Consider the following 25,490-nt stretch of genomic DNA (forward strand, 5'->3'; position numbering starts at 1 on the left):
TTTTTAATTCTCTTGTTCGGCGGCCGGCGCCAGGAAATTCATGGTTTATGCTCCCTTTGCAACTCTGCTTGTCCTTTTTTGGTCCTCATTTGTTTTTTGTCGATTCACACGTCCTGATGCGCAACGACGGCGCAAGTTGTATTCGGCTGGTCCGGCAACTTTCTTGGTTTTATGTCCTGTCCCCCTTTGCACTTCATGTCTGAAATGATACGGTAGAGAAGATGGACGAGAAAGGAATGGAATGAAGGTAGATGATTCTCTCATAACTTGGTCTCTCTCCGTGATGACGTACAGTGATATGCTTCCCTTGTGAAGGTTTGTCAATGATGGAGTGAAAATCTCGTACGAGGGGAAGAATCGACTTCCGTGAACAAGGTTTGAAAAGGAGGTGTAGGAGGGGGTTTAGTCTAGTCTGAGCGACAATTTGACGGTTCGTCGTGCGTGTGTCTTGTCTCGATTTTCTGCTCCCCGTCTCCACCCCGACTACGAAGTTCGAATTCACTTTTTTGCGTTTCTTCTTCGTGAATGGCGCGCGTTCGTTGCGGAGCAGAAGTCTCGTGTCTCTGCTGTCTTTGGGTTTACAATTCGGGTATACTTCATCCGATGACTTTGGTCATCCGAGATGGGATGGATCGGTAGGGTGAGTAACGGTTGAGGCGGAGGAGGGGGGGATGACGTGAGCCTGTCTGCCACGTTGTCCTGTGGTCGCGCTGTGCTTTGCGTTTGGGTTGTTTGGTTATTCTCCCCCGGTTCATGTTTCGAGTTTGGTGGCGTCGACGGCGTGATATAGGGGCGGTGGTATATATGACCGAAGTGTGAGTCTCTTGTGTTTGAGAGGTCTTGGTTGAACGGCCGGGTGAGGAGGGGTGCCGGATATGGTTTGCCGGGCCCTTGGGTTCTGTCGTGCTGGTTGTGCTTTTTCTAGTTTGTGAGGGAACGTGAGGTAGGGTATATGAATGGTAGGGTAGAGTGTGCTGTCTAAAGGGGGAGGGTTTGGAAAGGTGACGATGGTTTTCTTTGGTCGATTGGGTTTGATTGGCGTGTTACAGCCTTGTGGAGAGGGGATGGTGATGTTTGGGGGCGGTTGTGGTTTGGGTTGGTGAGATGAGATGAGGCTGAGGAGAGTATTTGGTGAGCTTTTGTGGGTTTGTTGAGTCGGGTAGATGAGTTTGCTTCTTGGGGAGGCTGGATATGGGAGAGGAGCTAAGGTAAACTCTTTAACAATGTGAATGACGACGATTGTGGAAAGGAGGTTGTATATGTTTATGAGTGAGCGAGCTTGAGCTCGGCGGCAAGGATGCCTTTGATAAATGAGAGCTGCCTTGCTGAGGGTGAGTCGGTGGCAGGATAAGATGCCGTGATATAGGCATAGGCGATGAGGTTTTGGCTCAGAATTTCGGGACACCCAGGAGCCGGATTGCTTCTGCTCTCAATAGTACATTCACGAGAGAGAATAAGATGATGTCGGAAGTGAAGTGGACCTCACGGGACATGCCACCATAGTGACCAAAGCTGAACGAGTCTTCACCACGACGGTGTTGAGTTTATAAGTCGGCAACTGTATATTCTGACGCTAGCCTGAGAGTAAGAGCTTGGAGGGTCAGTGAGTTGTTCTCGACTTCGTTGTGTTACTGTTTGTACACATATGCCGTTAGTGAACTCGAACTTGAAGAAAGAGTGAATGAGTGGTAGCCAAGGAGGATATACCGATTCATAGCGGGCATTATCTTAGCAGAGATAGTTTGAACAGCGAGAGTGATGGTCGCTTCATCAGCGAAGCTCCCACAGCTCAGGTCAACTTCAAAAGCATCAAGTAACCTTGCCAGCCGACCATGTCATGATGGTTGAAGAAGAGATAACCAGGATATATGCCTGGGAGAATTTGGGTTCTTAATGTTGGCAGCAGCTTCTATTGGATTGAATATCCTGTCACATGATGACAGAGCAACTCTATCTTTGACGTGAGACGGAACATGTGTTTTGATAGTCCCCAAAGCGCAGACGGTCAACTACGTTTAGACCCCTTTACCAGTTTGTCGAATCACTTTTGGAGAGCCGCCGCCGTCGGTACTTACTGCCTACGCAGCATTTTATCATTCGTAGTGCAGATCGAAAGGCCTGGCTGTAAGTGGAGACGTTTCCCTATACCTCGTTGACGTTTATAGTCAAGTTGAGGGTAGGAATAAGGAGGCGATACAGTGGTCATGTTCGAAGCCTCCATGATGTGTCTGTCCTCATATTGAGCTTTCGCTTATCTGGTGCTTGCAAAGGCTGCGCTGCTGCATACAATTGCTGTAGCTTTGGTCAACTCGTCTCATCCAAGCGAAACCGACCTTCTGTATCGCCGTGATATCCCGTCGTGTTTGGGAGCCCGTCTATCATACGAGGCTGACAGAGCGTAGCAATCCCAAACGATACACAATCTCTGCCCGAGAGAAGGGCGTTCTCTCGATTTGACCTCATAACAGAAGGTGATACGAAGATGTGTCCCTTCGCGTTGCCCGACAGACGACTTGGGGTTTTTGATCCGGGACTTACTTTGCAAGAAGGCTGTGCAGCTTGGTGGTGGGAATTTTCTGGTTGAGTTGGACTGAGAATGCAGTGAAGACTCCGCTTCCCAGCGCGGCCGGGCTTTGCATGCAGGATTGAGGCGGCAAAGTTGCCAAAACGACCTTGAGAGCTTGAGGCGGGCTAACATTGCAGTGAAGCTTTCGCCACCCTCAGGCTAAGGGGGGGGGGGGCTTTGCATACAGGCGCAGGGTTTGCGGTCCCCCAATCAGCATACGCGCTCATCACCAGCTGTCAACTAGGATGATATTGATAAAATCTTTTGATACCTATGTCTTTATGGAAGAGCTAGAAGGGTAAGGACCTGCGAATGCGGTGTCGTCGCGAGCAGCATTCTGTGTTTTGGAGGAGTTCGCGGTCGGTCGTAGGTCAAGTCTTGAGATGTCTTATGGTCCTCGTCTCCAGTATGCTCCAACCCAGTTGTGTATGTTGTGGAGCTTTGAGACTTTGATGTGCCATGGCAAGAATGCAATGCGTGGAGACGCAGGCGTTCAGCAATAAGACGTGCTGTCTTGACCTATACCGCGGTGGATTGCGATGTAAGTGCTATTGGTAGCTTGAGAACCCAAGAGCTCGAGTGGCAGCACTCGTTGCGGCAGTTTCTCTAACATTGTCAGAATCGCCGGAGGTAGACGAGGGCGAAGGAGAGGATGGTAGTTTGGAAACAGCAAAGCAAGTCGTCGCTTCGAAGCTAGAGGTCCCCGTATGAAGCCTTCTCCAGCCGCACCCGACATTTGCATCGCTTTGCTCATGCCTTCGTCGATTTGATTATTGAAATACCAGTGTCAGAAATAGACGGACCGACAAGAACTTGTTCACCTTGCCTATCAGCCGTCTTGAAGACCTTTTATTAGATTCACTATACAGCTACTGCGAGAGGTCCGATGCCTGTCGGACCTATGCCTATTGCCCAGCCTAGTCGTGATATTGTTGCCATCATCACGGGTGCTTGGGTTGGAATCAAGCTCATCTATGCTGTGTGGCTGCTTCGATCTCATAATCTACGCTATGAATCAGCGTGTGGCAGCATGACTTCAGTGTTCTGATTACAATTGGTAAGTTCAAGTCGAATGGTTCGCATTATCAAACGTGGCGGGTCAAGTCGAAGACGCGGCGGAAAAGAGCCGACAGGTCCGTTCGTGATGAAATAGGATGGAGTGAGATAGGATGGAAAGACGAATGTGGCATGACACATCTTACCACATTGGACGCTGATGGACAGCCATGCGCGCTGTGAATCACCAACCTTGCCACTCGGAGGAGGCAAGTTGGTTGTGTTTGTGGGCTAGTGTTTCGGCAATGGACGGTGTGTGTCCAAATAGTCGTGGGTGGTCTACTTGAACGTCGGCCACTATCAGAGTGTCGCCTCCTGTCGGCGACCACGCGGCTTGCGAGGCCGCATGAAGTGAAGCGTTGCATTTGGCGGGGGATGTTAGTATCGACGATGGATGGTGGGATTCGTTTCAAAACACGTGCGATTGGGGATGTCGCAAGAATTCATTCATGCCTAAACTATACTCATTACCCTCGATTTCGATAGAAGATCCCGGTGGACACATGAAGAGTTGCAAATTGACATACATATGCCATCTTTCCCCCTTCTCACCGAAAACCACCGAGCCCGGTGAAGACAGTTAAGCTTGTTTCGAGCACATCAACTGTCACTTACAACGCCCACCCCGGCCGCTTCCAACGCGGGCCAACCCGCAAATTCTTCCCGCTCCCAATCCTCAGACGCTTGCCAGCCAGACTTCAACAAGGGGATGGGAATGGCAGGACAAGTTGCCTGTCTAATGATTCACTGATATGGAAACTATGTCCGACGATCACTGATTCGCTCCCTCTGCCTCTCTGTGAAAAGAATTCCCATAATAGGGGAGTTTCCCTTGGGTAGCATTGACTTAATCTCGCAATGCTCCACACCAGAAACCCAGCAAAGCAAAAAGTCGTACCCATTATCCGCATCATAAACAGAGAGAAAGACGCACACGCCAACGCAGAGAAAAGAAGGGGGGAAATCTTGAAAGTGTTGCCCTTTTTAGCCTAAGTGCCTGGCAGGGTGACATTCGTTGGATGCACTCTAGAAAAGAAGGACGGGAAAGGAATCGAACCCCAAATCATAATCAAATCTCGATAAGCCGGACCCCTTTTCTCTCTAATCCTGCGCGCAACTTCAAAGGTCCCCGAGGTAACTATACCATTTTGCAAATATGGCTGCGCATACCGACAGCGCGCAGCTAGCCAGTCGGCTCGATGGACTGGTTATGGTCATCCCGGACCTACGCCGGATGGTCAGCCACTGGCCGTCTGGGAAGAATACTCATGCCTCCGAGGTTGAGGGGTTGATTTGCAAACTATTGGAGCAGAGGTGAGTTTGTCCGACATGAAGATGGACTGGTTTAGTTACTGACTTATTACAGCGATGCGTCACCGAAAGACAAAGCCAATGTCATGGAAGCGAATCCGGCTCTCTTGGCCTCATGGTAAGTAATCCACAAGAACAGTTCAAGAAAGGAGAAAAAAAAACTCCCCAGCACTTGCTGATAAGTGGTGTGTGAGTGATGTTAGCCTCTGGCCCAACGCAACAAGAGAGAGACTTGGCACCTTAACGCTCATGGTGCTCTGGCAGGGCAGACTCGATGACCATATCGAAAGCCTCGAGTACAAGAGCGCGGAAAAGGCCAAGGATTTCCGCAACAAGGCTAAGGACTATATTGCACAATATCTTCAGCTCTCCGAGGGGCCCAAGGAGGCGTCAACGAACCTCGTCATCGCGGGGTTCCAACCGGTTGCAACAGTCATTTGCCAGCAGTACGACCGGGGTGAGTCCAACCCCCCACCCCCCCATTATCTGGGTATAGCAGCGAAATCTGAGGGCTGATTTCTTTTGGTGGTGGCAGATCAGCGGAGGAGGTTGAGGGCCAGTCTGTTCGAGTACATTGACTCGACCGTGCAAGAGATGCGGTATATCCAGAACGGACACGCGCCGACGACGTTGTCGTACGAGAAGCTTCGCAAGAAAACGGGAGGCGCAGGCCCTCTGTGCGCTTTGGCAGAGTAGGAAATCATGAGGAAATCTCTTTTGAAATGTTAAACTTTTGCTGATGGAAGTAGGTTCGCCTCTGGGTCAGAGTGGCCGGCGCACGTCGTCAATTCGCAGCCGTATAAGATGATCCTGGAGTCGGTCAGCATCATCGTTGGCCTGTCAGTTTCCCCCCTTTGATGGACCCCGAAATGGAGATGTGCAAAAGCTGACGGGGTACTTTTCTGGAAATAGGACGAATGACTTGCTCTCGCTGAATAAGGAGCTGGTAAGTAGACTCGTGGTGCTGGTGCTGCTGCTGGTGCTGCTGTGTGAGCGGAGGAACTAATCATTCGAGTAGCGAAAAGGCCGGATTCTCAACGCGGTGCCGGTGCGGTACTGGAATGGCAAAGACGGCAGTGACCTGGAGAGTGCCGTCGGAGAAGTCGTGGAAGAGATTGACAAAGCCGTCAAGCAGCTCGACGTCTGCGAGCGAAGATTGATCAACCAGAGCCTGGCGGATGCGGACGCGATTCGGGAGGTGACTGCGACGCTCAAGACGATTTGCACTGGCAACTTGACTTGGAGGTCTGTGACTTTGTATTCCCCTCCCTCTCTAAACTTGCGTGTTACTGACAACGGGAACAGTCTTGAATCGAAGCGGTACAACGTAGGTCCTCCGGATGCCGATGGAAGTCTGAGGCAGGAATTGAGGGCTCCCGATGCATGAGATAGAGGGCAATTGGAGAAATGAAGGCGGTAATGGAAGATGATAATGAATGGTCATGAGAGGTAGAAGTAATAGCTGGGCGGCAACGCCGCGAGTAGAACGCCCGTAATGATGAATGATACCCCCAAAAGGATTTGATCTCAACCGTCAATTGACGGTCCAATTGCGTAGGCTGCTGATTGTGTGGTTGTCAAGCCCCCGAGTCCTAGTGCCAGCGGATTGGGAAAAAGGACCGAGGACCTTGAGAGGCAGCGATAAAAGCAAGTATCACGGGAAAAGAAAGCAGAGGTTGATGAGATGCAGACGTTATTGGTGGCGTGCATGACAAGTCAAGTTTGCGTTACAGCGCCCCCGGGCTTGTGAACAAATGCGGCGTACCAGCGCGACCGCGCCAGAAGGATTTTAGCCTCTCAGCAACTTGGGATTATTACACACCTAGTAGTGCTCCATACACAGAACTGAACTATTAATCTGCCTATGGATACAGTAGCTTAGGTAAATAGGTACAAAATGATTGTCTCACAGGGGAAAGAGGGCCGGACGCAGGGGGGACGTTTGCCATTGGACGTTGGTCTGATGTCATGGCAATCTGCGAGCTCAGCCAAGCAAATGTCTCAATTGGCGCGGGCAGTGGCAGTGGGCGCGGCCCCTCTCAAGCTTTCAGCTCCAGGGCAGCGTCTGGGGAAAAGACCAAAGCTCCCCCCCAAGCTCTTGTCCCCGGGAAAACAGAAAGCTCCCAACACACAAACACATATCATCCAACTTCGTGCCCCCGTCTTAGAGCTCTACAGAATCTACCCAACTTTCCACGCTCACATCGCATCAACTTCAACCTCAAAACCCCGTACAGAGCTACCCACGGACACAATGGCTTTCCGCTTCGCCGCAAGAAGACTCGCCCTCACCCGCCCCGCCGTGCCGGCGCGGGCCTTCCACTCCACGCCCGCCGCCTTCGTCAAGGTCGGCGACGCCGTACCCGAGGTCGACCTCGTCGAGAACTCGCCCGGCAACAAGGTCAGCCTCGCCGAGGAGTTCGGCAAGGTCACCAACGGACTCATCATCGGCGTGCCCGCTGCCTTCTCCCCAGCCTGCTCCGCGAGCCACATCCCTTCGTACATCAACCACCCGAAGCTCAAGGAGGCCGGCCCCGTCTTTGTCGTCTCCGTCAACGACCCCTTTGTGTAGGTTTTCATTCCTGGGACCTGGAGGCATCCGAGGATTCGAAACCTCATTGAGACTTCAAGGCAAGAGTGTGTGGAAAGAATGCGATTGATACTGACGATCAAATAGCATGAAGGCCTGGGGCGACCAATTGGACCCGGCGGCCCAGACTGGAGTATGTTGAGACACCCTCTCTCCTCTCCTTGCGCCGACACAGCAATGTCATGCTAACGTTATGAAAGATTCGATTCCTGGGAGACCCGTCCGGCGAGTTCACCAGAGCATTTGACGTCGACTTTGACAGCAAGGCCATCTTTGGCAACGACCGCAGCAAGCGCTATACCCTCGTGATCGAGAACGGCAAGGTCAAGGAGGCCCACGTTGAGCCCGATAACATTGGCACTGCAGGTAAGATTTCGGGGACCCGTAACACGTCTTATGAGGACTAGCTGACAATGCGAACAGTTTCCCTGGCCGACAAGGTCTTGGGTTGAGAAGACGTGGACTCGGAGTAGCGATGTTGCAAAAATGTACAAGAAGGGGCCATCTCGAAGGTCACTTGGATTAGGTAGATGTAGTTTGAAGAAGGTGCAATATGTATCGCGAATACCAGCTTGAATTCAAAAGTAAACCCCAGAATACGTGTCTCCGAATCCGAACCCCTGACTGACAGCACCAAGAAGAAATGGTGTTTCACGTACCGGCTTCGGGAAACCATAAAGGAACCGAACTTTTCCTTGACCTGCTTAGAAAGCTATCATGTCGGACACGATACGAGAACACGAGGTAATTGGCGATAATGGAACTATCACATTTGTCAGGCGGCCTGCAACACCGAAGCCCAAGAAAACCCCGGGATCAAAGCTGGCCGACCCGGGCACTTGTAGACACCCGACATACACCCGTCGACTGGCGGCATCGGAGCCACTTGGTGCCGGGCCGCTTCCGCCTGACAAATGCAGGGGCAAATATCGTGAGAATGCGACGTCGTTATCGATAAGGATGGATGACTAAGGGAAGAGGAGGGGCAGTTCCGTCAGGTTCCGCACTGCTTATCGAACGACAAACACTGAGTCTCGACTCTAGGTGACACGCTCAAGGGTGGTGGCGCTCAGGGCAGCTGTGTGAGTCGTCCACCGTCATGCACCCTCTCGCTCCTAGGTATGCCTTTGCTCCTGAGTCTCTCATCGCCTAAACTCCGGACTGTACTGGAGGCAAGGACCAGATAATGAGGGCCCAAGGGGCCCATGGAGTCACCTGCCCGCCGTCAGACGCAGTCACTGGCCAGCGACAATTGCAATGACACTGGCACGGGGCTGCATCTGGCCCCCAGGGAGTTTGAAGACTGGTCTCCTCTCCGGTGGGATTGGAGAGGACGAGGTGCTTTAATCGAGTCGTGTGCCTGAAGCCCGCCTCTTTCATCAGTGCCTGATCAGTTTCCCTGGACTTGTATCCGTGGATGTAAAGATAGCGCTGGAAGCGCAAAATAGAAGCATCTGCAACCTTGTGACCTTGTCCCCCCTCACTCCTGGCCTCCAAAAAGGTACCTGAGGTACCTAAGTGAGGTAGTCACTCACATTACTCATCTTGGGACTGAATCCCGCCATCATATTCCCAAGAACATAGGAGATGCGTATTGGAACGTAGTGTCGATGGTGTTCATGTTTAGCGAGTCCCTAGAGTCAGTCAGCCTGTTCAGTGACACTAAATCTCAGAGTTGCAAGGGCCGCACCGTCAGAGTGTGTGGTGAGAGTGACTTTGAAAGAGTCCTCCCGTCCCCCTTGGCCCTGCCCCTACACAGTAAGTACCGATAGTTCACGGTGCAAGCCCGCGCCAGCCCAGCGGGGGATTTGTCCCCCGCCCTAGCGAGGTACTTTACGTTTGGCGATGCCGCCCGCTATTAGTCAGGTCACTCGGCTTCTTGCCTCCAGTGCATTCTTCCAACCAACACCCCCGACGTCTGAGTTCCGTCATTGGATCCAACACTTACTTGCTACCTTAGGTGGGAAGGAAGTCACTGCCTGGTCCTGACTGTCTGGGACTGCCAAACCAACCCGTCCGACTCCCTCCCGCTACATACCTTACCTTATCCACCCATTCATCCCACCCACATCCCACACGCTCAGTCACTCAGATCGTTCACCTTTCCCGCAACGCATTCCAATCCCACTTTCACATCCACATACCCACGCCCACCACACCCATCGCCCATACCTTAGACCGCCGCCCTCGCACTCTTCCTTGCGGCATTCTACACCGCAGGCAACCGAGCCAGGTCCTTACTGCCGCCTACCGCTCTGACTGATCCCGTCCGACCTCGACAACCCGCCCATTCTCGGCACAACCGCAGACAGCGAGCGCCTTTGTACAACCTGCCCAGCTCTTCCCAGCCTTTGTACCTGTTTGTTGCCTCAGCCTTGGGCCATCGCAGCCTGCAACTTACCAATCTACCCCTCCACCCATCAAGTGACTCCCACACCGCGACCGGCGCCCAACTCAGGCATTTGATCTCCCCTCGTTGGATCTGATCCTCGTTCTCCATCTCCCTCATCCGTGTCTCACCCGCCCATACATTTCAAACCCGTTTCCGCCCCCTCGGAAACGCTTCCCTCGCCTCCATCTGCAGTCGGCACCATTCCTCCCACTACGCGGAAGAGAAAGGCCGCTGAGGCGACGATATCCTCCAATAACCAAGACACCACGACAAAGAAGAGGATCGCCTCGGCTGCTGGACAGGACGCTCCCCCAACCCCCGTCACTACCGCGAGCAACGGCATGGATTCAGAGGAGGACTTCATGTCGGCTCCTTCGAGCGACGACGAGATCATGCAGGACGACAGCGGCGAGGACATGTCTGGTCCTGATGGTATGTATACACCGCTCAACCCACCTCGAGACTTCCCGGCCTCAAAGCCACCGACTGACGTCTTTGATCCCTCCACAGATTTCGATGAAGATGACTTCGAAGACGAGCCCGAGGACCTGGGCATGATCAAGGACTCCGACAGCAAAAAGAAGGTGGCCTACGACATCTCATTCAAAGTGTACGAACCAAAGGACATTCAGCGTCAACAGGATGACATGATTGACGAGGTCAACATGATCCTGAACATCCGCAAGGAGGACGTCGCGATATTGTTGCGGCACTTTAGGTGGAACAAAGAACGTTTGATCGAGGACTACATGGACGCTCCCAACAAGGTCTTGGAGGCTGCCGGCCTTGGCTCGAACGTGGCTGGCCCGCCCAAGCTTGAAGCCATTCCCGGTTTCATGTGCGATATCTGCTGCGAAGACGAGGAGGGCCTTCAGACCTTCTCTCTGAAGTGCGGCCACCGATACTGCGTAGACTGCTACCGCCAATACTTGACTCAAAAGATTCGCGAAGAAGGCGAGGCGGCTCGTATTCAATGTCCGGCCGAGGGCTGCGGTCGCATCATCGATTCAAAGTCCTTGGATCTGCTCGTTGCAGCCGATCTCAACTCCCGATATCATGAGCTGCTAAATCGGACGTACGTGGAGGACAAGGAAATCCTGAAGTGGTGCCCTGCACCCGACTGCCCAAATGCCGTGGAGTGCGCCATTAAGAAGAAGGACTTGGACAGAATCGTCCCCACAGTAGCATGCGGTTGCGGTCATCGCTTCTGCTTTGGTTGCATTTTGACTGATCATCAGCCTGCGCCCTGTGAGCTTGTCAAGCGATGGCTGAAGAAGTGCGCAGACGATTCGGAGACTGCAAATTGGATATCGGCCAATACCAAGGAGTGCCCCAAGTGCAACTCGACAATCGAGAAGAACGGCGGCTGCAACCACATGACATGCCGGAAGTGCAAGCACGAGTTCTGCTGGATGTGCATGGGCTTATGGTCGGAACACGGCACGAGCTGGTACAACTGCAATCGGTTCGAGGAAAAGAGTGGTACAGATGCGCGTGATGCCCAGGCCAAGTCTCGCATATCGCTAGAACGCTACCTGCATTACTACAACCGATACGCCAACCATGAGCAGTCTGCCAAGCTCGACAAGGACATCTACCATAAGACGGAGAAGAAGATGGTCCAGCTTCAGACAGCCTCAGGCATGTCTTGGATTGAGGTTCAGTACCTGAACCAGGCCTCACAAACGCTACAAACTTGCCGGCAGACTCTTAAGTGGACCTACGCCTTCGCATTTTATTTGGCGCGTAACAACTTGACCGAGATTTTCGAAGATAACCAAAAGGACCTTGAGATGGCTGTCGAGGCCTTGTCAGAGATGTTTGAGAAGCCCGTTCAGGAGCTCTGTGACAAGAAGTTGAAAGTCGACATTATGGACAAGACGTCATACTGCAAGAAGCGAAGGATTATCTTGCTTGAAGACACTGCAGACAACCTGGCCAATGGTATGTTTGCAATATGAACCAGATCGAATAATAACTGACCGTACTAGGACGTTGGACATTCAACGTAGATCTCCACGGACCTTCACCAGTCGGGGCCACAAGCAGTCGTCGTCAGTAGATCATGGATGACGCGGGCCCAGCGGAGCGCGACTTCGATGATGACAGCGGCGACGAATTCTTCTACAACGAACCCTTGCCTACCAACAATGTGGTGAGGCAGTGGTGTTTGCCGTGGTGAAAGAATACGATTCGCTTTTGGGCTTGGTATGGATGTATACAGAAGCATGGACTCAGGGAGCCACGCCAAAACATTTGTGGCGGGGTTTGAGACGAATACCTTGGAAGAGGAAGGCATTAGACCCAGAAACGGAATCAACACGGGGAAGGATCGGCTGCTGCCTCTTGGTCATACTTTAGTTGTCCAAGTATGACACGAGGTGGGATTCATTTCTTCTCTTCTCTCTTTCATAGTAAAGGAAGGCAAGGGAATGACTGCTTGCGCATCATGAGCATTGTGTATGGTATAGGTCTTCAGGTTACATGCCCAGTGTCCCAGGCACGGCGGGCTTCTTTTTCTTTTTTTTTTTTTTTTCCAATCATTGGGCAAGATCACGTCCTGGTCAGTTTTCCATCCCGGATCCTATATTTTGAATGAGACCTGTGAAGCTCGTGGAATTCTGTAAGCCGGCCGACACAAGACGCGCACTACTAAACGTTTTTGAACGCTTTTGTCGTACCTTGTGATAAAGAATGGGCTGTAATCGATAAGGTGGGATTGGGGGCTAGGCGGCTACCGGTCCGGGCCGAAATTGAATGCCTAGCTAGATCCTCAAAAGACAGATGACCTCACAACGACAACCCTACAAATAAGAGATGCCTGCGAAGGTTAGGTTGTAGTAATCCATGACTTGAGCAACGACCCAGCCAGCAAACTATTAAGCAGATCACAAACCACAGGACACATGTTTCATCAGAAAAACTAAGTCTTCCGGCCATGATATATTCACATCATCACTACTTAAAAACTCCGTGGTCTCCTAGTGATTACAACGCATACAAGAAACCCTGGCTACCCCGTCTCTCTTGACTTTCCGGCATGCTCCTCATGTTCTGTGGTCCCTTGTAACCTCCAATCATACCAAATGATAACGCATGCTATATGCCTTCCTGCCTGTACGCCTCGGTGACCTTGTCTTCAATGGCGATCATCAAATACCGCCCTCGGTCTGAGTAGAGAGATGGAAAACATGACCGGGTGCCCAGGAAGATAGAGCTAGTTCTCCACTGTGGGAGTCGCGCTCATGGCGCCTCAATGATGCGTGACTCTTAACGCCTGCTTCCAAAGTGGATAGAACAATATAATGACGCAACGTTTATGGGTATCGCATCGACATGTGGTTAATAATTGCTTCAGTTGTATACAAAGCGAGAAAGGTTCAGTGCCTTGCGTACGGAGCCTCCGTCGTCCTTCTGGCCAAGGTCGTTAGCAAAGACATCATCTTCATTCTCGCCGTCGCTATCGGGGATGATCTGGTCTTCGCTTCCGCACGACGCGTTCAGAGCCTCCACCTCGGCCAGATCGACCTTGGGCAGAGGCACGAAAGACGGGTTGACGGGGAACGACTTGAGTAGCCGGCTCTTCCGGGGACTGCGCTTGGGGCTCCGCTGTATCGTGCTCTTAGTAGGAGACAGGGGCCGCCGGGCAGGCGGGTTCTTGCGCTGGAGGGCACGGGCTCCCATCCGCTGCAGCGGGGTAAGAAGAGGAGTCGTCTTTGACGTGCCAGCTGCGATTGAGCTAGCAGAGAATGTAATTGAAGATGCCGCAGTGGAGGGAGCAGCGGTCGAGGGTGTGAAAGTTGATGATTGCTGAGAGGCAATGGTGCTCGGCGTGTCGGGCTGGCTTGAGGCAGCAGGGCTGGGCTGAGAGCTGAAGGCAAATCGCTGTAATGACGTCCGTCTCGTGTTCTTCTCTGGGAGCGACGAGACAGGCTTGCTCGGCTCGACATCATCTACTTCGGACAGATCGGTCTGCGGCGTGGCTGATATCTCTCCGTCCTTACTGAACTGGCTGTCCGTACCGGCAGTTGCTTCAGTACCTGTATCCGTACTCTGACTTTCTTCGTAGACCGCTATTAACTTGGGCTTCGGGTCATGCCATCCGTCAATGTCTGGGAGATTGAGTAGCGCCTCGTCGATGGAGTCGTCAGAAAATAGGAAACTGTCCTTGTTCTTGTTGGTGGAGCTTCCGTTCTTGGGGAAGAACTTGCTCTTTTGGGATTCCTCAGTTTTCGGTTCGGTAATGTCTGTGTCCGCACAGAGACGGACCTTCTTGGGAGGCCGTTGAGAACAGCCTTTCATCAGTGCATCAATGTCGCCTATAGTGTTTATCGCGTCACCGACGGTGATACGACGGGTTCCGTCAGAGCTGCTAGGGGCATGTTGCTGCAGTAAGTCCTGGATGGGCTCGGTCCGTCGTCGCAAGAGGCGAGGGGAAGTATTTGAACGGGCGGTTCGTGTGGGGCGAGAGCTGGCGGTTGGCTGTGATGATGAAGTGCCGTCGACATATGGTCGAGGAAGGGGGAAGACTCTGGGTACTAGGCCGTTGTGAGTAAGGGCGGCAACCCTCTCTGGGTCGACAGAGAAACAGTTGCGGTCCATTTCACCCATCGGAATACGCTGGTGGCCTTTAAAGTACGAATCAATCGGTTTAGTCGGTTGTCGCGTGCGGGTCGACGATGAAGAGACAGCCGCAAGGGCTTCTGCAGATTGAGAATGTCTTCTCTTCGTATCGGTCTTGAAGCCAGGCATAGGGGCGGGAATGATGGTCTCTTTGGTTATAGGGTTGACGTCTCCGAGTGCAATTGCCGTAGCCACGGCCGGCTCGACGTAGCCACCAATGAACGGCATATCCTCCACACCCTTGCCTTCCTCCGGTTCTGTCAAACATACCAACCGCTTCTTCGTCGGGCAGTAGACTCTTTGGTGGATAAACGTCAGCTCCGCCTGGGCAAACCGAGACATGTAGTTCTCTGAAACGCGATGCTTTCCCTCGAACTGGATCATCCGGACCAGTCGATCAATGGTCTTGTACTTGCGAATCATCCGGTAGGCCGTCTTGAGACCCATATTGTTGATGCCCTCGAGATAGTCGCACCCACTGAGAATGGCCATTCGGCGGAAGTCATCATCCGTCCACCCCGTAAGAGAAACCTCCCGAACCGCACAGAAATCCCTCCGGTTGATCTCGATACAATTGCCGTACTGGTCGAGTTTCGTGAGGAGCCTCTTGCAACCGAACACCAAAAGATCCGAGTCCTCCGATAGAATGCCGTTGATGAGGCCTTGGCGTTCGAGGTAAACGAGCTGAGCATCAGCCTCGTAGGGTGCGACGACGTACGAGATGTTCATCTTTTTCAATTCGTCAATGAGATTGCGAGCCATCTCTGGTGTGACATCAATGGCCTTCTGAAACTCGAGGGCTGCTTGCGATGACTTTCCGGCTCTGAGAAGCTCCATGGCTGATTTCTTGCTCTCTTCACGGCGTTTAGCGCGGGATCCCTCGGTGGCAGCTTTACTGGGAAGGAAGTCGCCATCAAAGACAATGTATGGTGTGACGCCGAAATGCTTGAGCATCCTCACCCGGTGCATGGCGAAGTCGACATATCTGAGGCAAGGTTAGGCATACAACCCCATGGTTGCGTAGCTAGGGAAGCGCGCTATGCACGGCGCATAGCTAGGGCCACTTACTTGCGGGTGGGGTTGCCCTTGGCCAGATCAACGGCGCAGGCAATGGCTCCTCTATGAAGCCATCCATAGGCGTCGACGCCGAGCGTCTCACCGGCGAATTTCTTCAACTCGGTTGGCCTGTGGATGGACTTGAGCAATGGAAGCAGGCCTAGGGGGGTTTGGTGAGCAAGGACGTTGACCGGACGGGAAGCAAGGGAGAAAAGGTACCTGAGACGCCCATTGTTGATCGCGAGAAGGGTTCGCAGGTCCTCAAAGATTGGCAAGTCGGGGTTTCCTGAGGGTTGCGTAGGTCTCTCCGATCCGATTCTCAGGCCAGAAGCCGACAAAGGGAAATCAATACTCAGTCCATTCGTTGAGAGAGAATGACGCGTAGGCAAGTCGTTCGCGTAAGGATTGGAAGTCGGAACGCCAAGTCAGGTGATCCGGGGGCAAATGTAAACAAAGCACTCGGGCGCTACGTTGACGAGTTCGGAAATGCCACTTGTACGGAGGAAACGCGACGACAGGTTGGAGAACTGGAAGAGGGGAAAAAGGCGAGGTCGAAAGAAATTCACCACGATGCTGAGGTCGGAGGAGCGAAGGTGTGCAGGTGGAGTGAATCACGGCTTCCTGCACAGGAAAGGGACGGTGGAATCGCCCGGGGGGACCTGGGCCTGCTATAGTGGAACGCGAGTGGACACACCGCACCGCGTCAGGCTCATATCGCGACTCCCACTTCTATTTCTCTCTCTGTCTTTTTTTTATTCTAATTTTTACGCAGGGACCAGACCGAGAAATTACCTCAAAGAGGATTAGCGTGCTCGGACAAGGATAACCAGAGCAACGTCACTCTGTCCGGATTTGGTTGAAGACCATTGGACCCTTCCCGGGGGTTAAGTGGAGAAGTCAGGTACTCTTTTCATCCAATGTCTGTGCACACAGCAAACGCACCTGCAGACTCGGATGGGATTTTCATCGGGTGGGGCACAGACCGACTTTCACAGAACCAGTGCCATCGCAAATCTCATTCTGCGTCTTGTTCAACTCTGAGAATCATCGATCTCAGATACCATTCTCACTGTGAACTGACCCGGTCTCATTCGCTCTGATATCCAGTACCGCCAACATGCCCTCAACATTAGAAAAGGCTCGCAAGCACATTGCGAAGAAGCGCAACGGCCATGACCTAGCCCTGCATGAGTTTTCCAGAGACTCCAAGCGCCTTCACAAGGCCTCGATCAGAGACCAAAGGCTAGGAAAGCTCCACGCCTCAAAGAACAAGAAGGAGCAGCCCATGAGTGAGCTGTCACAGTTCAGGTACATCGAGCCTCGCCAACTGACAGCTGGTAGTTGACCGTGCCTCCTTTTTTCAAAAGGCGATACAGGAGAAGGGATCCGAACCCCTCGACTTGGCCGCCGTTCAGGAGCTCATCAGCAAGTACGTCTCAGAAGCCGAACAGCCCACACCCGTTGAGCAAACACTGACACGTTGCCAGGTTTGTGCACCAGTACGATGAGGAGTACGCCGAGGTCAAGAAGACCCGCCGTGCCGGCCGCCCTGCAAGTGCCAAGGAAGACTTGCTCAAGCTGAGAATCTCTAACCTTGAAGAAGAGTACAAGATCGGATTTTGTCAGTCGACTCCCGACATGGTATCTCTCCTTCGCGGCATTCTAACATCTTTGTAGACCTTCCTGACCTCACAACATCGTCCAACATCATCCAACTCGACCGCTGGGAGGGTTCATGGGCTTACCTCACCAACCTCGCCTGGGTCAAGATCACGAGTGACGGGAACGTCAGACCCTCCAGCTTCCCTCCCAGGGTTTAGTTTCTGGAATCTTACAGCATGATCATGGCGTTTTCTTTTTCGGCGTTTGGGGGAGAACACGAGGCCACGAGCCCGCTAGGCCTTGAAGCAGCATCATCGATTGCACCGGGAGAAAGGATGGGGGGATCAACCGTCGGCTCCAATTTCTGTATACGGCTCCTCGCACGGTGCCACTATAGAAGGGCGTCTTTTTCGCGAGCAATGTCTCAGACAAGTCAGGCACTGTATCGGAGTTCTTGTTTGGCCAACCGACAAATTTCTCCGGTTACATACAGTAACCGTGCATGTTGAGGTGCGAATGGCCCAATGTTCGGATCACAGCAGACCACGCATGGCCAAATCACTGGCTCGTCAGCGTCTGAGCCATGATTCTCCTGTGCCGTCGCACAAAAGGGGGTTCGGCAAAGGGGGGCCAAATGTGGAGAGCATGTGGCTTCATGGGAATCGCGCGCCATACCGATGGTCCTTCGGAGGGGGGTTGCCAAAAGGCGGGCGGCAGAGACCGAAGCAGCGTCATATAAAGAGCCAACGTGGCGGTTTTGCATGAAACGATTACTTCCGAAACTCTGGGTGAGGCTCGGCGAACGCCACTTGAGAACCTTGCAGCCTAGTAATATATGATCATCTTCGTCCCAGATCGTCCAACCATCGAACTTCCATGTCGCACGCCGGTAGTCACGATGATGCCGGGAACCGAAAGGTCCTGACCCTACAGCTCCACTGCACAACGCCTTTCCTCAGTGTCGTTTGTCCATGCCCAGACTGGCCAAGGAGGTCCAGATCATGCATCCCATCTGCCCCAAGCCTCCTGAACCAGGTCATTGGGACCAACTTGTCAACGAATCGTTATCGTACTTTATACTTAAACCCAGCTTTTCCTCGAGTTTCAAGTGCGACATTACACTGCCGGTCTGCTTCTTTGCGAGGCTTTCGACGGTTACACGCCTGTAAAGTCTTGTGGTCGGAGTGAACCCATTTACTCTACTCGATCCAAGGCTCTTCCCACAAAGGTGAGATGCTGTGAACAGAACAGTGTCTGAGAATGTCGCAGAACAGAGGATCAAGATGCTGGCGAGCGCTTATGGTAAGAATGGCATCATGCTGTTGGACAACAATGGCGGCCCGGGGCCGGGCTCTTGTTGAGCTGGATCGATGAGCTGGATCTCGGGAAAGATTCCCGTCACGCAGGATCGCTCGGTTATCTCTAAGTGTATATCATCGAGCCCGATCTCTGGGTCTCTGCGCTCCCATTCATCACCGTCGGAGTGTTAAGTTCCACAGTGCTGCAATTCTCAGTTAACAGACCGTCTCGCCGATCTTTCCAGCCATTTCAATATTTTCTCTACACTTTCGACAATCCATCCATCTTTGAGCCACGCCTCTCAGGAATGTAAGCCACCTCTCAGAATCTGACGCAGTAAAGACATATGCTTATATAGACACCTAGCAAGCCATGTGCAAATACATCACACACCTCCGCGTCTGCAACGTGTGCAGTCACCAAGATACGGTCCTCATATCGGAAAGACCCTGCTTCCTCGCCAAGAAAAACGGAGTGTTTGGAAGCTGTGATGCCGGCATAGGCAGTGACCGCAGCTGTACGCGATATCACTGTTGGAAGTGTAAAGAGAAGGTCCTTCTCATCCCTCAGCCATCACCAGTGTCACTACACCTCAGTCTTCACTGAGAGAAGGACAAAGGAAAGTGGAAAACGGTGCAGTCTGGACGAGGAGGGTGAAAACTGTAGAGCCTTTTCATGGTACCTTAAGCTAGCTGCAGGCCAGCTAGGAATATATCTAATTTCCCTGGATCTTGATGTTTGCTATTTGGGGTGGTTTCTTGGAGACGAGCCGACGGCTTCACACGGCGAATCCTAGGTGTCGGTACATCTGGATCCTGTTGCTACCTATTGAAGCTTAGCTCAGATTCCGTATCGATAACATCAAAACCAAGGTGCTTCTGTGGATCGATTCCAGATGCAGTGGAGTTTTTGGTCTGGTGCCTGAATTTGACAAAGTGTTTGCAGAATGGACCCTGCCGTCCAGTCCCTGGCGGTTCCGCTCCACCTAGCGCCCGGCTGGTGCGGGTCTCACGCGGGAAAAGGTTTCGCCGAATTGTAATCTGATGTCAAAAATTTTGGGAGCTCTCCAAAGCTTTTTTGCGACCAGGCAGATCCAGCCAATCCACCTCCACCTTCCTCCAACAAGCTTTTGCACCTCTCCTTGCCTCAACTATCACCCTCTCAACACAACACCTCAGTCCACCACCCATCATGCTTTCCATCAGATCCGTCGCGCGCTCTGCGCCCAGAGCTTTCACCCGCCTTTCCCTCAGACAGACTGCGCGCCCTAGTGCCTTTATCAAGGCCTCCTCATGGAGCGCTGCCGTTCAGACTCAGCGCGCATCAGCCTTCTCCAGCTCTGCCTTCAGGAAATCTGCCGCCGGCGAGACCGATGCTGAGCTCGTCGCCAAGCTCGAGAGCGAGCTTCAGTTCGAGGAGGAGGTGAAGCAGAACGAGCAGCTGCCCGCGAGCGTCAAGGACTTCATCGACAACAGCCCCTTTGAGCTCCACGACACTCCTGGCAAGGAGGAGGTCAAGCTCACCCGCAAGTTTGGCGAGGAGAAGTAAGTTTGCATCCCGAGCATCGTCAAGCAGAAACTGTGAAACCGGAAACTAACAGAAAAACCTCAGGATCACAATCACTTTCTCCATTGCTGACCTCGCCAACTACGACCCCGAGATGTACGACCAGGACCGCGCCCTCGAGGACGAGGAATTCGAGTCCGACGTCCAGAACCCCAACAAGCAGTCCGGCGTCCAGTCATCCGGCGGCGCCCGCTCCGCCAACGCCGAGGAGCACCTCGAGGAGGAGGAGGGCGACCTCGACGAGGCCGCTCCCCCTTGCCGCCTGAGCATCGTCGTCGAGAAGCCCGGCAAGACCCCCGGCGCCCTCAACATTGACGCCACCGCTCAGGACGGCGCCATCGTGGTCGACAATATGTTCTACTACGAGGACGGCAAGCTCGCTCACGCCTCCAACGCCGAGGTCGCCCACGCCCGCAGCGACATCTACCCCGGCCCCCCCTTCGGCAGCCTGGACGAGGACCTGCAGATCCTGATGGAGCGCTACCTCGAGGAGCGCGGCATCACCCAGGCCCTGGCCGTCTTCGCGCCCGACTACATTGACGTCAAGGAGCAGCGCGAGTACGTCCGGTGGTTGAACAACGTCAAGGGCTTCGTCAACGCCTAAATTCAAGTTCAATGATGACTCTGTTTGGAAGGGAAAAAAATATGTTGGGAAGAAAAAAGCTCAATGATGTATGATGGCGCGGAGCGCGTGCAAAGTGTAAGATGATACGAAAACCCTCACCTGGAAAAGGACCTTCTTGGCTTGTCTTATAGCTGTTTTCCACTCTACGATGTACCATATCAAATCATGGCCTGGCCGGCGTGCCGGTTGCCCACCTAAGAAACTGTAATATCAAAAAATTCTCCTGCACACATGTTGCACATTGGGGCCACTGAGCATTTGGCCAATAGCGTAAAAGAGATTAGAGAGCGGCTCTTTAGCGAAGAATCATTTCAAGTAACAAGACAATCTTTCACATTGCTCAGGGTCCTACTTAGACTCTAAACTAGAAACTGTCGACATCAACAAGTCGTGCATTGAGCCGTCGCGCAAAGCGACGTAGATTTCGCTGGTCAAGGTGCCTATGGTCTTCTTCCCCGGTTCGCCGGGGCTTTCGTTGGTTCCCAACGTTGTCGGATAGTCTTGCAAACCGCGATGCATTGGAACACCTAGAGTTTTCCTGACATATTTGTAGATTGCCTTTGAAGCAACCCCGAGATATGCGCCTGTGCTTGGGTTCTCTGAAAACCGCAAGCGTGTCTTGCAGTATTCATGACTGATTCGTTCGGCGGACTGCTTTGTATAAGCGCCCATGGCCTTGAAAGCAATGATCAACTCCTCAGGACGCATACCCTCGAAATACGGGGCCAAGATTTCAAGTTGTCCACCTTTCGCTTCCCGCGCAGCAGCTCGACCTCGGTCTTCCACGTCCAGGTTGGCCAGGCTGTTCCACTTCTGGAGCAGGATCTCGCCACAACGCCGGGCAATGTCGTCCGCTCCGTCGGCGGCTCTGGGAAACCCGATACAGTTCTGAGCAACTTCTAGCATCGCGGGTCTTGCCACGCTGCAAAACTCGAGATGGAGACATTGCAGGTCGAGGGCCTGACAAAGGGCGTATATGTACGTTGCCACCATGAGGTACAAGATCTCGGTCATCTCCAACGTGTTCCTGGCAGCGATCAACGCGAGCGAGTTGACCGACTGGTTGTTCATCTCGGCGCTCTGAATATGCGCGGACACGGGGTGGGATAGGTGGGCCAGCTCAGACATGTACGCTGCCATGGTGATGTCCAACCCCTTGGTAGTGAAAGACTTGCTCGGGTTGTCGGCGGCGAGGTTGGGCGGCAGGCAATCGTTGAGCTTGGCGTTGAGAAGCTCTGTGCATTGAGCGAAAATAAGTTTGCCCAATAGCTGCATGCAGGACGAGACCTTTTCCATGGCGGAAGTGACAGCCAACGCTTGGAAGTTGCCTCCTTGATGTACGGTTTCGGTCTCGACGTCAAAGAGGGGATTATCCGTGGTGCTGTTGATCTCAACTTGTATTTGTTGTTGAGCTAGCATCAGGTCCTCAAGTAACGGACCAATCCATTGGGGCGCGGTTCGAAGAGGATATCGGTCTTGTACGAGGCCTTCGGCATGGTGGTCTCCCTTTCTGGTCAACTTGGATCCGGAGAGAAAACGTAGTATGTTGCACGCAGCCTCCACCTGTCCCAGATGCGGTCGGCACTGGGATATGAACGGGTGGTAATTCGACTGCCGGCCACGTAGTGCCTCGGTTGCCATGGCGGTAAGGAATTGCGACATCGTGGCGAGTTGATGAGCCTGGTGCATGGCGACACAGGCCGCTGCGGCGCTCGTAGCAGTGCCGTTTGTGATACCCAGAGCTTCCTTGGCTTCAAACCGCACCGGCTCTAGGCCCATCGTTTTCAAGGCTTCCTTTGCGGTCATGAACTTTGGTCTTTGCGCGCCGACAGCAACGTAGACATCCGAGTTGCCCTCCAAAACGCCGGCAATGTAAGACAGAGGTATCAGGTCCCCAGAAGCAGAGATGCTGCCGCGCAGCGGGACAATCGGAATGACATGGTTGTCCAGCAGATTCAACATAGCTTCCAGAACTTCCAGACGGACACCAGAATGACCACGCAGCAGAGAGTTGACTCGGACGAGGAGCATTCCTCTGACAATGGAGGTAGGAAGGGCATGCCCTCTCCAGGCTTGCATTCCAAGATGACTTTCGCCATAGAGATCTGAGCCCTTGTCGGAAGGTAGAAGTATACCAACTTGGAGAAGTTGCAGTAGTCCTCTCTGCAATTCTTCATGATCAGAAGTGCGAACGTCGGCACTTCCGCCAAATCCTGTCGTGATGCCATAAATTGTGGCTTCTTGGCGAAGCTTCAGGCGCAACAGCGCAGTGCTTTCATGGACCTTGTTGATGATGTTGGTATCCGATGTCAAAGAGACGGGGGTGTGATAGTGGCTGACGGCTACCACGTCGGAAAGTGATAAAGTCTGACCGTCTACAACGACACGGGAATGCGAGTCGAGCAACTGCTGTACATGTTTCCATTGCCCGGACACAAGATGGAGATGTCCCATCAACATGGTTGTATGATAAGCCCCAGTTAGAACTTGGACAAAATATGGCTTGGAGATGAGTGAATGGTGCTCAGCTGGGTGAAAGATGATGGATCAAGGAGTGACGGAGAATGCAAGAGTGAAGCATGTCAGTCTAGTTTTAAGTTAATTCAACTTATAAATACCCGGATGCGAAGAAACCATAGCACGTAGACTGCGGTTCTCGCTCCTCAACCTCGTTCTTCCTGTCCTCAAGATCTTTAGGGTTCGGCGCCATTCGCTCTAGAGCCCCGGCCAGCTGCAAGCTTCGAAAACCTCGGAGGCCCAAGAGGGCTTCCCTTGACACGATTCATGCACTCGGATATCTCGCGGGAAGTTTGAGGATCAATGCTTGACTCGTCCCTACACGATGGTTGGTACACAGGTCAATCAACAGGAGCCGCCGGGAATCAAGTCAAGCCCACGGAAAGAACTCCACCAGTGATACGAGATGCCGCAATCATGATTTTATCCACATTCCTAGAAGTGTTGGCGGTGCGAACTGTGTTCCTCTTAGCTTCTTGTCGTCGGATACAACTGGACTGATTTTCGGTCTAAAATCTGATTTTTCTGCCCAGTATCGTGAGAGGTCTAAAAGACGCTACCTTACTTGCTTATCCCTCTTTTTCACAAGCGGACGCTGGCGATTCATCTGGTTAAATATTCCGGAATTCAAGCGAATGCACCTTCATGCTGCCCAGGCCCCCTGGCATGTCTCGAACTTTAAGAGAAGCTATTCAGACACGTGTTACAGAGGCTTCTCCAGGTAGGAAGATAGATCGTGAAATTGATCATCTTCCTCACTCAACAGATTCGTATTGGCACAATGCTGCATGCAGGATAAGGTTCGAGCTATCCAAGTAACCCCTCAACTACACGGCTTACGATAGTGGCAAGATCCATCAAACTTTAAGTGAAGCTATTCAGAGTAGGCTTCCTATGATAAATCGTAGGGATGATCTACCTCAATGGCCGCGTAATTGCTCAACATTTCGAATTAGCACAACGCTACTTTTGGGAAAAGGTTTCAACTAATAAGGCAATGAGAGCACAATTTATCCCTCAAAAGCACGGAATCTGCCGTTGGTAGCAAGTCTGGAGTCTGAAGCCTAATATCTATATAAGTTGCAAAGAGGTACGGATTTCTATCCCGTAATTTGCTTTCTGTTCAAACATACCTAGTTTTCAGCCGGAATACAACAGTCACCCAATTAGACGTCCTATTCTTGCAATCTTGCAAGAATTGTGAAAAATCCATCATGGCAATATCATCACAGTACGCTGAACGCACGTATCATGACACTTCATCTCCATATGTTTTGCCCAATGAGTAAGTACTACCGGAAATCCGCCGATACTTCTCGATGAATACGAGCTTACTGACTTATGCTAGTACCCCGGAGCAAGCTCGTCTCGATGAACAAGCACTTGCCATCCAGTCCATGCTGGGAGGGAAGCCTTTTCTCTTCGACCTGAGACTTCTCCCGAGCAAGTCGAGAATCCTCGACATAGGATGTGGAACTGGGGTAGCCACGACCGAGCTAGCACGACAATGTCCTTCTTCTCGTGCGTACGGAATTGATCTGTCTGCAGTTCCTGAACACGTCAAAGCTTCAGCTCCGACCAATGTCACCTTTTTGAAAGGCAACATCATGGAAGATCTGTCCGAGCAGGGTCTCGAGGAGCAAAGCTTGGACTACGTGTTTGGTCGTATGCTGTTCCTCGCAATCGACGACTGGAAAGAGTACTTTTCACGCGTCCACCACCTCTTGAAGCCCGGTGCCATTGTCGAGCACCAGGACTGCTCCTGGGAGTACTACCGGCAAGGTACACAGACAAAGCTCAGCGGAAATTGGTCCTGGCATCAAGCAGTTCTAGAGGAGTCACAGGCTATGGGACTGGATATCCTCGTTGGCGATCATGTCGGGGATCACATGAAAGCCGCCGGGCTCGAAGTGCTTCTTACGCAGTCGTTCGAGTTCTCCATGGTACCGTCTGAGAGAAATGTTCCCAGCGCAGCAGTCGGTTACTATGCGCAGCGCACTCTTCTCAAGGCATTTCCAGATCTTCTCAGAAAGATATTGACAAAGAGGGACTTGTACAGTGATGAAGATGTTTCGAAATTGACAAAGGAGTGCCTTGAGACGTCATCCGCGGAGGAAGGGATTTTTGTCAAGTACACAGTCACCATTGGGAGGAAGCCGGCCCAGTAGTAGCTCATAGTTAATGCGGTCTCTGGCTAAGGGATGGGGTGTGCATGTTTTTGACTTCTTCTATTTCTTTCCTCTTGACTGGCTAATGTTGAGTACATTCTGCTATCTACCTCCTCTAG

The 25,490-nt window shown here is 52.5% G+C and overlaps 9 protein-coding genes across 9 annotated transcripts; 7 read left to right on the top strand and 2 right to left on the bottom strand.

Moving 5' to 3' along the window:
- Nucleotides 1-4,778: 4,778 nt before the first annotated feature.
- Nucleotides 4,779-6,320, top strand: BDZ83DRAFT_754832 (isoprenoid synthase domain-containing protein; the record flags this gene model as incomplete). Its single annotated transcript, XM_060514535.1, has 8 exons — nucleotides 4,779-4,936; nucleotides 4,989-5,051; nucleotides 5,137-5,390; nucleotides 5,469-5,625; nucleotides 5,683-5,772; nucleotides 5,846-5,879; nucleotides 5,952-6,178; nucleotides 6,239-6,320. The coding sequence occupies 8 exons, from the start codon at nucleotides 4,779-4,781 to the stop codon at nucleotides 6,318-6,320; spliced, it is 1,065 nt and encodes a 354-aa protein (XP_060361942.1).
- An 867-nt stretch (nucleotides 6,321-7,187) lies between these two features.
- Nucleotides 7,188-7,975, top strand: BDZ83DRAFT_754833 (redoxin; the record flags this gene model as incomplete). The annotated part of the gene is made up of 4 exons (XM_060514536.1): nucleotides 7,188-7,501; nucleotides 7,611-7,656; nucleotides 7,724-7,889; nucleotides 7,947-7,975. The coding sequence occupies 4 exons, from the start codon at nucleotides 7,188-7,190 to the stop codon at nucleotides 7,973-7,975; spliced, it is 555 nt and encodes a 184-aa protein (XP_060361943.1).
- A 265-nt stretch (nucleotides 7,976-8,240) lies between these two features.
- On the top strand, nucleotides 8,241-11,977 carry BDZ83DRAFT_754834 (IBR domain-containing protein; the record flags this gene model as incomplete). Its single annotated transcript, XM_060514537.1, has 3 exons — nucleotides 8,241-8,364; nucleotides 10,108-11,859; nucleotides 11,907-11,977. The coding sequence occupies 3 exons, from the start codon at nucleotides 8,241-8,243 to the stop codon at nucleotides 11,975-11,977; spliced, it is 1,947 nt and encodes a 648-aa protein (XP_060361944.1).
- A 795-nt stretch (nucleotides 11,978-12,772) lies between these two features.
- On the bottom strand, nucleotides 12,773-15,953 carry BDZ83DRAFT_442643 (uncharacterized protein). The gene is made up of 3 exons (XM_060503119.1): nucleotides 15,814-15,953; nucleotides 15,607-15,754; nucleotides 12,773-15,523 (listed from the first exon to the last, which is right to left on the bottom strand). Exons 1-3 carry the CDS (start codon nucleotides 15,824-15,826, stop codon nucleotides 13,270-13,272), a joined length of 2,415 nt encoding a protein of 804 aa, XP_060361945.1. The 5' UTR covers nucleotides 15,827-15,953; the 3' UTR covers nucleotides 12,773-13,269.
- Nucleotides 15,954-16,711: 758 nt separating this feature from the next.
- On the top strand, nucleotides 16,712-17,414 carry BDZ83DRAFT_584296 (translation machinery-associated protein 16; the record flags this gene model as incomplete). The annotated part of the gene is made up of 4 exons (XM_060505742.1): nucleotides 16,712-16,883; nucleotides 16,936-17,023; nucleotides 17,082-17,215; nucleotides 17,272-17,414. The coding sequence occupies 4 exons, from the start codon at nucleotides 16,712-16,714 to the stop codon at nucleotides 17,412-17,414; spliced, it is 537 nt and encodes a 178-aa protein (XP_060361946.1).
- A 1,398-nt stretch (nucleotides 17,415-18,812) lies between these two features.
- BDZ83DRAFT_630731 (uncharacterized protein) lies at nucleotides 18,813-19,423 on the top strand. The gene has a single exon (XM_060508848.1). The coding sequence runs from the start codon at nucleotides 18,868-18,870 to the stop codon at nucleotides 19,099-19,101; it is 234 nt and encodes a 77-aa protein (XP_060361947.1). The 5' UTR covers nucleotides 18,813-18,867; the 3' UTR covers nucleotides 19,102-19,423.
- Nucleotides 19,424-19,686: 263 nt separating this feature from the next.
- On the top strand, nucleotides 19,687-20,665 carry BDZ83DRAFT_654399 (mitochondrial glycoprotein; the record flags this gene model as incomplete). The annotated part of the gene is made up of 2 exons (XM_060510713.1): nucleotides 19,687-20,039; nucleotides 20,107-20,665. 2 exons carry the CDS (start codon nucleotides 19,687-19,689, stop codon nucleotides 20,663-20,665), a joined length of 912 nt encoding a protein of 303 aa, XP_060361948.1.
- A 369-nt stretch (nucleotides 20,666-21,034) lies between these two features.
- On the bottom strand, nucleotides 21,035-23,307 carry BDZ83DRAFT_705187 (putative phenylalanine ammonia-lyase; the record flags this gene model as incomplete). Its single annotated transcript, XM_060511505.1, has 1 exon — nucleotides 21,035-23,307. The coding sequence occupies exon 1, from the start codon at nucleotides 23,144-23,146 to the stop codon at nucleotides 21,035-21,037; it is 2,112 nt and encodes a 703-aa protein (XP_060361949.1). The 5' UTR covers nucleotides 23,147-23,307.
- Nucleotides 23,308-24,417: 1,110 nt separating this feature from the next.
- BDZ83DRAFT_654401 (methyltransferase domain-containing protein) lies at nucleotides 24,418-25,371 on the top strand (the record flags this gene model as incomplete). The annotated part of the gene is made up of 2 exons (XM_060510714.1): nucleotides 24,418-24,488; nucleotides 24,552-25,371. The coding sequence occupies 2 exons, from the start codon at nucleotides 24,418-24,420 to the stop codon at nucleotides 25,369-25,371; spliced, it is 891 nt and encodes a 296-aa protein (XP_060361950.1).
- Between the last annotated feature and the right edge of the window lie 119 nt (nucleotides 25,372-25,490).

This window comes from Colletotrichum acutatum (genome assembly GCF_030867785.1).
Source record: "Colletotrichum acutatum strain CBS 112980 chromosome Unknown BDZ83scaffold_88, whole genome shotgun sequence".
Classification (NCBI taxonomy): domain Eukaryota; kingdom Fungi; phylum Ascomycota; class Sordariomycetes; order Glomerellales; family Glomerellaceae; genus Colletotrichum; species Colletotrichum acutatum.